Source organism: Corylus avellana, chromosome ca1, assembly GCF_901000735.1.
Source record: "Corylus avellana chromosome ca1, CavTom2PMs-1.0".
In the NCBI taxonomy this organism is placed as follows: Eukaryota; Viridiplantae; Streptophyta; class Magnoliopsida; order Fagales; family Betulaceae; genus Corylus; species Corylus avellana.
In genome coordinates this window covers 23814960-23828534 of record NC_081541.1, presented here as the reverse complement: position 1 = coordinate 23828534, position 13575 = coordinate 23814960, and the positions used below count along the sequence as shown (strand labels likewise).

General features: G+C 35.0%; 1 protein-coding gene across 1 annotated transcript; it reads right to left on the bottom strand.

The window, feature by feature from the left end:
* Positions 1–3842: 3842 nt before the first annotated feature.
* Positions 3843–6884, bottom strand: LOC132167693 (RNA demethylase ALKBH9B-like). The gene is made up of 5 exons (XM_059578705.1): positions 6749–6884; positions 4753–4838; positions 4340–4650; positions 4063–4134; positions 3843–3972 (listed from the first exon to the last, which is right to left on the bottom strand). Exons 1-5 carry the CDS (start codon positions 6882–6884, stop codon positions 3843–3845), a joined length of 735 nt encoding a protein of 244 aa, XP_059434688.1.
* Positions 6885–13575: the final 6691 nt, after the last annotated feature.

The following is a 13575-nucleotide window of genomic DNA, read 5'->3' as shown; positions in this document are numbered from 1 at the left end:
TTGCTTATAATGTGATAAATATTCAACAAAACGGCCTAAAATACCTTCTAGATATTAAACCCTGAAGTCTCAAGGAAAGAGAGTTCTTTCTTCTCAGCCAAGATTTGAGCATCTTATCGTCTCACAAGAGAGAGAAGCAATAGTCCAACAAGCATTTAACTTGAGGCACACATCACCAAAGAGGTAACAAATTCTCATGATTTTATTTTATTTTTTGAATTTAAAATCCTTAGGATTATAAAATTACAAATCATTCTTTAAAAACACCCACCAAAAAGAGAGAGACTAAAATAAGAATACTCCACTAAAGACAAGACTACTCATAAGGAAGGTGAATGTTAAAGGAAACTCACAGCGTGATCAATGCCCCAATTGGCCAAATAAATCACTAATCGAAGATGTCTTAGTCATGCATCCAATTAAACCAATACCACATCCATATAAAGTTGGCTAAAGGCAAGGATTGGGTATGCTCTCATGCATCCAATTATGGATTGGAGGTGGCACCACCACCACCAATGGGGTGCCACTCTAACTTTTGATTGTCTTATATGGGCTCTCGGATCAAGGACTTGGTGTTAACTGTCTGTATACTTGTATTTCAATTTTAGGATAGAGAAAATTATCAGGTTGGTTTGATAAAGTTTTTTAGAATATATTTTTTAGGGAAAACTCTATAAAGGACTCCTAAACTTCTACGCGTTTTGAAAATACCCCTTCAAAGTTGAAAAACTCTCAATTTCACCTCTTAAACTTTTAATCTGATGCAATCTACTCCTCTCTATTAGGAGTTGGCATTAAATCCTAATAGAGGCTATGAAAAATACCAAAATATCCTCTAATTTTCATTTTCTAAAAAGAAATTTTGGTAAATTAAGAGTCAATTTGAAATTTTTTAAGTTTTAAGGGTATAAATGTCATTTTATTTTTTGGACGGTCGGTTTTAACGCTCGAGGGGGAAGATTGCATCAAATTATAAGTTTGAATGGTGAAATTGAGAGTTTTTGAACTTTGAATGGGGTTTGTAAAGTTTCTCATATTTTTTACCTTTTGGTTAAAAAAATATTTTGATGTGACATAAATATGAAAGTAGTTTCAAGGTTTTTTTTTTTTTTTGTGTGTTTTATGATTAAAGTTTTGTTAATGTATTTCTTGTAGTAGAAATGAAAAAAAAAAAAAAAGTATTAATAAACAAGGCTAGTGTCTTTGGCCTTAATTCTGCTATAGAATATTTAATAGAGTAATCAAAAGTCAATATTAAGTAAGTTAAATAAATTAATTATTTTAATCAAAACTATAAACTAAAGTACAATTATAATTGTTTAGTATAATCAATTGTAATTAAATAGTAACTTAAGAAAGTTGAGACTATTTGGAGCTAGTTTTATTTTTATCTTTAAATCCCTCACCAAGCTAATATAATTTAAGTCGTGTTTTCTTATTTATTGGGTTGCTTGTTTTTATTTATTAAAACACAAAGTAAAGAGAAACAATACATGAGGTGCATCTAAAGGAGACTAGGCTGATGATAAAACCTAAGCCCAAGCATTTGGGTTAGGAGCATGGGCAAGGGATTGAATCCCCAAGCCCATATGTCACTCGTACTAGTCCCACGTGATTAGTTCTCCTACCTTTTCTAGTATTTTAAGCCTATAAAATATCTCCAGCAGTTGATGGCTATTTTAACCACTCAAAATCAATTTTTTTAGTTTAGCTACTACTTTTTTATAATGAACTCCAGCAGATTATTTATTTTACAATATACTTTATTTAAATATTATTTTTAATATATATTTTTATTATAAATAGAGGAGAGAGGGAGGAGAGAGGAGAAAAAAAGAATAAAAAATATTTAGAAGGTGCTACAATGAACTTTCAAATATGAAAGTTCATTGTAGCAAATTTTAGGAAAATTGTTATTCTAGAAGGTCTGCTAGAGCATCAAAATTGTTAAATTTAACTTAAAAGTTAGTTTAAAAGCACCGCTGGAGATGCTCAAGCTCTTGCAAAAAATTACAATTTACTAAGAACTTTTGTAATAGCAACAAGCTTTTGATTTTTGTTATTAGCTTTTGTCTATATATTTTTTTCTTTCAAAAAAAAAAAAAAAAACTAAGAACTAATATTCTTGAGTTAACTCTCAATAATAAATTAAAGGGTAAAGTCCACATACCCGAACTACCAAACTACCAAAAAGTCCACATATCTCCCCAAAACTACCAAAACATTGACAATGTTCCCCCAAGGCTAACAAAAAGATAAAAAAAGCCCCTATATATTTCTCAATAAGATAAAAATACAAATATTCGAAAATATAAAAAATTAATAATTTATTTATTTTTTTTAAAAAAAAGATATTTTCTAATTTTTATTTTTTAAAACGAAAATTTGTTTTTAAAAAATATATATATTAATTCTGTTTTAAAAATGAAAATTTTTATTTTTTTAAACGTAAATTTTTATTTATTTTTACAACATAAGTTTTTATTTAAAAAAATTATAAAATAAAAACAAAAATTTTCTATTTTTATAAAAAAAAAAAAATCGAAATTTTTAAATTTTTTTCTTATGAAATTGATTTTTTTTTTTTTAAAAAAAAATTTTAAATTTGGCAACTCGTTTTTATTATTATTATTATTATTATTATTATTATTATTATTATTATTTTTAAGTTTTAGGTTTTTTCTTGAAGTTTTAGTAATTTTTTTATAAAAATTTTTAATGAGGATAGTTTTGTCATTGGGGAAAACATTGACAATGTTTTAGTAGTTTAGGAAGACATTGTCAATTATGTAATAATTTGAGAGGAGTATATGGACTTTCCCCTAAATTAAAGCTTTGAAGAGCAAGGAAGGGCCCAGACTCGGCTGGTTTTTGTTAGATATTGGTGAGAAGATTTGAAGGTCTTATAATCCCTGAGACTACACGAGTTCTTGGAGAAGCAAGAAGCATAAGTTTTGCCCAATAGCCAATGAGCGGTCGTTTTCTACAAATAAGTAGTTTCTTTTTGGCAATTTAATTTAAATAGCATAGTATTTTGATTTTCTGTTGTGCAAATATGTTTTTGCACTTTAAACTCCCAATAGCCCTCCAAATGATTCAGAATGAGTCCGATCTCTGATATCACTTGACGTAGCGGAAGTTAATAACAACAATCAAAACTTCTCGTCTTCTAACTAAAAGATAGACACAAACCAAAAAACTTAAAGGAACCTTAAAGTAACTATAAAACTCCGCAGTGTAATTTATAAAATTCTCAATAATTCAAAACTTGACATTACAGTATTACACACACCTACCTTTGGTATTAATATTAAAGTGAACCCTTGGAGCACAAGGAAAATCTAAGCCTATTAAGGAAGTTCCTATAATAACAAAAAACTGCAATCAAATAAAATCCAAATGTAAAGAACATAATCAAATCAAATAAAATCTTCAATAACTAAAATCTGAAACTTGGCAATCACATCTTTCCTTCGTTGATTCTTGCCACTAATGGGCCAGCTACTCGGGTCGTAATTTCCTTCTTGGTCTTGGGAACCCATGGATAGTCTTTGGTCATACATTCCTTCTTGGGATCAGGAGCTCTCGAATGGTCTCTCGTGATGACGTCTCGGGAACCCTCAGATGATCTCTCGAGACGTGTCGGGAACCCTCATATCGTCTCTCGTGATGCCATCTTGGGCCTCTAATGGTCTCTTGGGCTAGCCTCTCAAGACGTCTCGTAGGGCTCTTGGGGTGACGCCTCAAGATGTACCATCTATCCTACATCACTTGATCTATTCTGTGCATTTAAGTTGTCTTGTGGATGAAACTCACCTTTAATGAGATGCTCATCCAGATCATGCTGGATTTGGATACGTGGTGTGGTCAAGGGAGAACAGATAAGAGGCTTGATTCCAACCTTCAGGGTCGGGTAAAAACGTGTATGAAAGTTTTCTTTCATCCATTTTCTTGAAAGTTATGGAAATCCTACAAAATCAAAATAGCAAAAAGAATGATTCCAGATATATAAACTTTTATTTTTCTTTTGCTTGGGGCAGAAGGCAAATGAAAACATACCTTTTTGTTGGGATTCCTGGAACACAATGTTTAGCAATATCGGCTCCATTACAATTTAGAACAAACACCGATTTGAAAATTGGAAAAATGACGATATTTTAGAAGCAAGAGATTCAAATGAAAAATCACCATCCACCTAACAATTAAATTCCAGATTAATTTTCCCATTTGCATGAATGAGATAAACTGATTTAAGCAAATATTAGTGAAATTCTAGCATCCATATTCTATTAAGACATTAATCTTCATGCACAATGAATTCAATCATACGACATACCCGACAGGCAGTGGTATAGAGACAGGCTCGAAAAAGTCCACTGGACCAACAACCTTCACATTTGAACCAAAAACTATCTTGCATTCACTCAAGAGTGAAAGAGTGCAAAACGGTCGGACAAAGTCGTGATGGTCAATGTGAGGGGGAATGCACTCGCCTTCTTCATATATATTGACAATGCAACTGTTAGGGATGCATGTTGGAGGCAAAATCTGCCATCTAACCATCCTCTTGATAACTTTCTTAAACAGGAATGGTATGTGATCCAGTTCTTCATTTCTTATTATGCTTGGAGGCTTCCCATTTTGATCCTGTAAGGTTGGAAAAACAGCATCATATGTTTTGTTATGGTTAATCACATGCTAAGAAGTAGTCAAATAAAAAGGTTTATACATAGAAGAATCATAAATTACCTTTGCATAATTGTAACAGCAGCCAAATTGTGTTGTGACACGCCCTTTACCACCCATCCACTTTCTAGGTTCTGAATATTTACGTTCTGCAAAATAACGCAATTGAGAGACCAAATGTGAGAAACTTGAACAATCGCATTTTCTTCATACTCTAAACCACACACACATTTATATAGAGAAAGCACATAACACTAAAAAAAACTCCCCTCCCTTTGGACATTTCCTACATAATTCTCATAGTTCTAATTTCATTGAGTACATATATATTCAGACAGATTAGTGTATGTTAACTAAGTCCCAAAACTTATAAATCATGATATTAACATATTTTAAGAAAACATTTTGAAGGTCTTGAACAATGAAAGAAACAGAATAACAGTGAAAGTTGGTAGATCATATCCTTTATTTAATGATGCATCTTCTACTTTTCTTACATCTAACCACTTACACAATTTATAATATTATCAATTTTAGAGTTAATTGATAAATTCTCAAAAAGGAAAACAAATTATTATGTTATAGTCATGTTACTTGAACATAAACTACAAGGGAAAGCCCACACAACTTATGACAGAAATGACAACTTTTTCAACCCAGCCTGTACTTTATTTCTTGCTCTTATAGTACAGATCAAATGAATCATTTGGAAGGAAAAACATTTTTTTTCCATTGGAGAAATTTTTTTTCTTAAATAGTAATAAATAGTACACGATGGCCAAAGTAATGACTTAGTTTCTTTTAAATGCAAAAGTATTTTCTAAAGGCCTAAGTAATATGACAAAACATTGTCAAACTCTTGTACAAAATCTTATTGCAATCTCTTTCCTGTTTTCTTTTTCTCTAGAAAATAGTCTGGTTAATTTATACACGCCTTGTTTATCTACAGAATGCAAAAGTGTAAAAACACAATTTGAAATTAATTTGGTAGACTAAGAATTGTTGAAAATGGCAGGCTTCTGATACTCATTTTGTGTTGAGAATGATGAGTTGGACACCAGGATGAATCAAAGGATCGAAAGGGAGAACATATATCTCGATGCTTATATATATATATATAATTTAATTAAATTATTAGATTTACCATTTTCTATCCACTTAAACTTTTGTGATAAGTCACGATCTGAATGTAACATTTTGTGTTACAAAGAGATCAAGAGACAATGGTTGCAAGAGCTCAAGAGATAATGGTTACAAGATCTCAGGAGACAATGATTATAAGATTTTAAGAGACAATGGTTGTTACAAGATCTCAAGAGACAAGAGTTACATTGTGTTAAGGAAGAGCAGCAATATATCGTACGTCTACAATCTCCTCTTGACGGGATTGCAGACGAGCCTCTCTATGACTCCCAGTGGTCCTCTTGTCCAAGCCTCTCTAGTTGCTATCATCTGCAATCCCGTCTGGATGGGATTGCAGACGAGCCTCTCTTTTATGCGTTATCTAATTCTACAGAAACTCCTACTTATGGAATTATTATTAAATACAAACAGATCAATTCTACCAAATCTCTTATGGATAATTCTCTTTTGTAATTAGTCTCCTTTTGTATTAACCATCTTAGTTTATTATCTTACCACATCAAGATTAGCTAGTTAGCTTGATGTGATCAACTATAATTGTAACTCTTCTCTATTTAAGCTAAATGAGAAAGCAGTAGAGATTATTCCGCCCAAAAGCAAGTTTTTCCTTGCTTTCTTTCATGGTATCAGAGCCTCTCGGTTAACACCTTCTCTATATACCCTCTCTAGATATTTTTCTTCTTACTCCTCCATGGCCAAATCAAGCTCCTCTGCTCTTGCTTTCTCTATGCCCAATATTGCACACCTTTGTCATTCCAAATTGGATGACAGCAATCATCTAGGATGGGTATTTCAGTTCGAACCCACCGTAAAGACTAATGGCTTGATGGGAATTGTTGATGGCTTCGAGCCATGCCCACCAAAGTTCATTCCCGCACCCTCTGACACTACCTAAAATCTTGAATCCAGAATATACTCTCTGGGAGAAGAAAGACCAATGCATTCTCAGCTGGTTTATTGCAACTATAACTGCCCAGATTATACCGACGATTTATAGTTGCAAACACCAGCACAAGTATGGTCAACATTGGCCACTTGCTATGCATCTCCATCCCGTTCCCATATCACTCAGTTGAGGCATCAACTACAGTCCTTGAAACAAGGTTCCAAGACCTGTACTACAGTCATTCGCATGGCTAAATCCCTATCAGATCCGCTAGCAATTGCTGGCCATTCTATCTCAGAAGATGACCTGATCTCCTACATCATAGGAGGACTTAGTCCAAACTACAATCCTTCTGTCAACAACTTCAAAAGGAACTTTCTTGCCAACAAGAACCTTGATCAAAACAGGGCCTTTTCACAGGCCTCTCCTCAAGGCTCATCAAACTGGTTCTTTTTTGGACAACTTCAAGGCAGATTGTTTCCCAGATCATCCACCAGCTTTAATCCAAACAGAGCAGCCATCTCCAGCAATTTTGCAACAAACAAGACTCCATGCCAAATCTGTGGCAGAGTTAACCATTAAGCTCTTGATTGCTTCCACATAATGGACTTTGCTTTCCAAAGGTGCCATCCACCATCAGACCTTGCTGCAATGGCATCTCAATCCAATGCTCTAGAAGATGAGCATCATTGGTTAGCAGATAGTGGGGCTAACATCCATATCACACCTGACTTGGACAAACTGAACATATAGCAACCATACAAGGGCAATGAGACAGTGGCAGTAGGTAATGGCAGTGGGCTTGGTATCTCCCATACTGGTTCCTCATCATTTTCCACCTCAAATTTCTTGCTTTACCTTACTGACATCTTACATTGCCCTAATGCTGCTGCAAACCTTCTCTCGATAAATAAATTTTGCTGTGATAACAATTGTATGTTTGAACTAACAGCAACCTATTTTTTTATTAAAGAAAACCTCACGGGAAGGATCCTCCTGCAGGGGGCCAGTAAGGATGGTCTCTACCCTATTCAGTTGCAACATTTCACTAGAAACAAAGTGAGAGCTCTTACTTGCCACATTGGAGTCAAAGTACCTCCCTCAATATGGCACAATAGATTAGGTCACCCTAGTAAACCTGTTCTGCAGCAGATTCTCAACAAGCATCAGCTTCCAGTATCTTCAATTCAGTCGAGTCAGTCCCTTTATGTCTCTTGTCAGGTAGGCAAGAGCAAACAATTAGTTTTTTCTGAGTCTAGTCGAATTTCTCATGCTCCTTTAGAGCTTATTCATAGTGATGTGTGGATTTCCCCAATTCGGTCAATAAATGAAAGCACTTGCTATGTTCTTTTTATAGATGATTTCTCAAGATATATATGGTTGTTCACTCTTAAACACAAATTTGATGTGTTTGATGCTTTTGTCAAATTTAAATGTCTTGTTGAAAACTATTTCACTCTCAAAATCAAACAACTCTAAATCGATGGTGGTGGAGAGTACACCTCAAACAAATTCCAAAGCTTCCTATCTACCAATGGAATCCTTCATAGGTTAACCTGTCCACACACCTCCCAATAGAATGGCATTGTAGAAAGAAAGCATAGACATGTCATAGAAACTGGCCTAAGCCTCTTAGCTTAATCACATCTTTCCCCAAAATATTGGGTAGAAGCTGTTAGTACCTCAATTTATCTCATAAACAGATTACCTACACCTACTCTCAATACCTTCAGTCCCTTTCACAAACTTTTCAAAAAAAACCTAACTATACCTTCTTGAAAACCTTTGGTTGTGCCTGTTATCCTCTCTTAAAGCCTTATACCAAACACAAGTTAGAGTTTCGAAGCAAACAATGTGTCTTTCTAGGTTATAGCTCAAACCAAAAAGGGTATAAGTGTCTTGATCCCACTTCCAACCGAATCTATGTTTCGAGACATGTGGTATTTGATAAAGTGCTATTTCTTGCTTAGGGTAGAGTAGCCACTACTACTCTTGCAAGGGGTGATTCTCTCCAATCAGGTATGGTTCTTGATTCATCTCACTTTCTTTCTATTCATGCTTCACCACCTAGACTAGAAAGTGTTGAAAATATTTCATCTCAATTATCTACCAATGACCAAACTGCTCATACTATTTTCATTTCATCCATAACCTTACCCACCAATATACCATCTCCATCAGTACCTCCCAATGACAACAACACGCCACAAAATTCATCCCGTTAGAATTCATCCCCAAACCTTTGGTCACCTGCCCTACCTTCTGAATCTGTTTCTTAGAATGATGAACCCCCTTTACCTTCATCATCTCAACTTGACCCTACTGTCCCCTCTTCTGATGCTTCTTTGCTTCAAATTATACCTACCACATCTGAACCTTCATCTCCACACATGGTTACCAGATCAATGACAAGAATTTCTAAACCTAAATCCTTTCTAGATTACAAACGATACCACTCTCTTAAATCCACCAAATACCCTCTCAAGGCCATGACTAGCTTTATTCTCCCTCTAATCCCAACTACCTTTGCTAAGGTTGCTCCCATTCCTCATTGGTTTACTATTATGGAAAGTGAAATCTAATCTCTTCTTGATAATAGCACTTGGACTCTATGCCCTAGACCATCAAACTACAACATCATCAAGAATAAATAAGCGTACAAGGTGAAACAGCACGCAGATGGCTCAATAGAGAGGTACAAAGTTAGACTTGTAGCTAAAGGCTTTCAATAAAGAGATGGAATAGAATATAAGGAGGCCTTCAATCCAGTCATTAAACCAGCCACCATACGCATACTTCTCTCTCTAGCAGTGCATTACAGCTGGCCACTCAAACAACTAGATGTATAAAATGCATTCCTACATGGTCACTTATCTGAGGGAGTATATATGGAACAACCTATTGGTTTTGTGGACAGCAAGCTCCCTAGTCATGTATGCAAGCTCAAAAAGGCTCTCTATGGCCTAAAACAAGAGCCTAGGGCTTGGTTTCATAGACTTTCACAGGCTCTCCTTCACTTGGGATTCATTGGCTCTTTAGTAAACACATCCCTCTTCATACTTCATTGAGATTCAGTCCATCTATTATAATCACTAGTACTGACTCCACTGTCATTGCATCAGTTATTTCTAGTTTGCAGCAGGAATTCAAACTCAAGGATCTAGGCTGGCTGTCCTACTTCCTTGGCATCCATGTTTTCAGAAACAAGACTGGACTACATCTCAATCAAAGCAAATACATAGTTGATCTCCTTACACGTGTCAACATGATTGGAGCTAAGCCGTATGTAGCTCCATGCACCTCAGGGTTGAAGGTCACAAAGATGGATGGTGATGCTCTACCAGACCCTACTGCATACAGACACATTGTTGGAGCCTTACAATACTGCACTCTTACTAGGCCAGACATTGCCTACTCTGTCAACCAACTATGTCAATTCCTGCATTGCCCCACACCTGCCCATCTTCAAGCTACCAAACGAGTACTAAGATATCTCAAAGGGACTCCAAACCATGGTTTACACTTTACTCTTGGACCACTTCAAATACATGCCTATTGTGACTCCGATTGGGCAGGTGATCCACTTGACAGAAGATCCACCACATGCTATTGTGTCTTCTTTGGGACTAACCTAATCTCTTGGCATGCTAAAAAGTAGCCAGTTGTATCTAGGTCCAGCACAAAAGCAGAGTATAGGGCAATGGCTATCACGACTGCTGAAATCTCTTGGTTAATGATGCTTCTTTAGGAATTACATATTGTGCTTAATACGCCCCCTTGGCTCTGGTGTGACAATCTAAGGGCAATTGCTTTACTTCTAACCCTATCTACCATGCACGCACCAAGCACATAGAAGTTGATTACCATTTCATCAGAGAAAAGATCCTACACAAAAACCCGACAGCCTCCTACATTTCTAGAGCAGATCAATGTGCAGACATTTTTACACAAGGTCTCACATCCACACAATTCCTATTTCTTAGAGACAAACTAATGGTCATCTCTCCTCCCATCAGTTTGAGGGGGGCTGTTAAGGAAGGGCAGCAGCATATCGCGCATCTGCAATCTCGTCTGGATGGGATTGCAGACGAGCCTCTCTGTGACTCGAAGTGATCCTCTTGTCTGCAATCGCATCTGGACAAGATTGTGGACGAGCCTCTCTGGTTGCTCTGGTCTGTAATCCCGTCTGGACGAGATTGCATACGAGCCTCTCTTTTATGAGTTATCTAATTCTACAGAAACTCCTACTTATGGTATTGTTATTAAATACAAACAGATCAATTCTACCAAATCTCTTGTGGATAATTATCTTTTGTAATTAGTCTCCCTTTTATATTAACCCTCTTAGTTTATTATCTTATCACATCAAGATTAGCTTATTAGCTTGATGTGATCAACTACTATTGTAACTCTTCTCTATTTAGGGCCCGTTTGGGAGTGCGATTTCAATAAGTGCGATTTTAAAAATTACGTTTTTAAAAATTGCGTTTTTAAAATCACTATTTTTTAAAATCGCACAGGCGTTTGGTAAAACATACTAAAAAGTATTTTTTTTATCAATTGAGTGTTTGGATAACATTAGCATATAATTGCGGTTTCATGACTAAATTACCAATAAGGATGAACAAAACTGAGAGGATGAAAAAAAAAAAAGAGAAAGAAGGGTTTTAATATATTTTAGATGGGTATTCTTGGTATTTTTTTCATTCCCGTTCTAAAAAAGATAATTATTGCGCCAAATATCTTTTTAATAGAAATCGTGATTTTGTTTTAAATTCGCACTTTTTCAAATAAGCACTCTCTAATCAGCTTATGGAAATCGCAGATTTTTTTGCGATTTTAAAATTTGCGTTTTTAAAATCGCAATCCCAAACACCCTAAAGTTGCGATTTGGTTTAAAATCGCAAATTATTTTTTTAAAAACGCACTCCCAAACGCACCCTTAAGCTCAATGAGAAAACAGTAGAGATTATTCAGCTCAAAAGCAAGTTTTTCCTTGCTTTCTTTCACATTGTAGTTTAAATTAAACCATACACTGACACTAGGTTCGTCAGTGTAGACCGTGATTAGACCATCAACGTCTGGGCTCGAATTTGGATCAACTAAGCTTAAGGGTCATCTAGATATGACATTTGCTGATGAGTTGGTTCTACTCAGTCTGTAAATGATATCTACTCATAGTCCAAATGTTTAGATAGAGACAGAAAAATTTCAAACTCTTTTGGCCTGTGAATATTTAGAATTTCCGGCCCAATAAGTACAGTTGCCACATCCCGATGGTCTCCGTAAGCCCAATTGCTTTGCTCATATAAGCCCAAAGTCTTCCATTTTGGCCCAACACCACCCAATCCCTTTTTTTGGAAGCATACGTCTCTGATACAAAGGTTTCAACCTTGTATGGATATGGAAGCAAATTAGATGAGAATTATTGCATACAGAACAATTTTACAGCGCAACCAATTCACTATATTCTGTAGAGGTAAGCTTTTTGCAATAAGCATTGATTTTAATAGGTCTTAAGCTTTTGTTGTTATTAACTTAATTATATTACTAATAATTTTATCTTATAGGCAACAAGATCACATGTATTAAAAAATATGCTAGAGTTTGTACATAGATTGTAGTAAGAATTGTAATACTCCAAATATTTTTCAATGAGTTAAATGTCATGTGAACTACTAAGTTGTATATATTACCCTAATATATATATATATATATATATATATATATATATATATATATAAATTCTTTTTATATGTTCCTTTTTATTTTCTATAATGGTTTGAATTGCGAGGCAATTAAGATTTAAAAAAATAGTAAATAAAAATGTGCATTATAAAAAGAAAGAGACAAAAGGAAAAGGACACGAAGGCAATCTTTTTTGCACACCCATACAACTCCTAGGCCACTACAACGACAATTCAGCACAATGCAAAACCCAGAAACTTACAAGCAATTTATGTCAACAATTAAATTCAATTTCTAGAAGAAAAAAAAATGAAACATTAATCGATCTTTTACAATGCTTTCTTTCATCTAATTTCCTGCCTCTACGGAGAAATTAAGATGAAATTAATTTGCAGTGCAACAAGTTGCTTTGTTCCTAATAGCTGACAGATTGGAAACATTAATGGTAGTGCCATGAGGAAGGCCATTGGAGGAAGCACCCTACTGGACTGCTAGAGCCTTCTTGCTTATAATGTGATAAATATCCAACAAAATGGCCTGGAATGCCTTCTCGATATTAAACGCTGAAATCTCAAGGAAAGAGAGTTCTTCCTTCTCAGCCAAGATTTGAGCATCTTATCTTCTCACAGGAGAGAGAAGAAGTAGTCCAATAAGCATTTAACTTGAGCCACACATCACCAAAGAGGTAACAAATCCTCATGATTTTATTTTATTTTTGTAATTTAAAATCCTCATCATTATAAAATAACAAACCATTCTTTAAAAACGCCCACAACAAAATAAATAAATAAATAAATAAAATAAAATAAAAAAGAGACTAAGATAAGAATAGTCCACTAAAGAAAAGACTACTCATAAGGAAGGTGAATGTTAAAGGAAACTCACAGCGTGATCAATGCCCCAATCGGCCAAATAAATCACTAATTGAAGATGCCTTATTCATGCATCCAATTAAACCAATTCAACATCTATATAAAGTTGGCTAAAGGCAAGGAGTGGGTATGCTCTCATGCCCTAATCATCACTTAGGACTAACTTATGTATTGGAGGTGGCACCACCACCACCAATGGGGTGCCACTTTGACTTTTGATTGTCTTGTAAGGGCTCTCGGATCGAGGACTTGGTGTTAATTGTCTATATACTTGTATTTCAATTTTAGGATAGAGAA

What these genes read in the sequence shown, in the direction of transcription:
- LOC132167693 (XM_059578705.1), bottom strand. Translation starts at nt 6,884, where the DNA reads ATGGAGATGCATAGCAAGTGGCCAATGTTGACCATACTTGTGCTGGTG. An exon ending in GCTGTTACAATTATGCAAAG is followed by an intron (nt 4,651 to 4,752) that starts GTAATTTATGAT and finishes CCAACCTTACAG; the next exon opens with GATCAAAATGGGAAGCCTCC. An exon ending in CCAGGAATCCCAACAAAAAG is followed by an intron (nt 3,973 to 4,062) that starts GTATGTTTTCAT and finishes TTGATTTTGTAG; the next exon opens with GATTTCCATAACTTTCAAGA.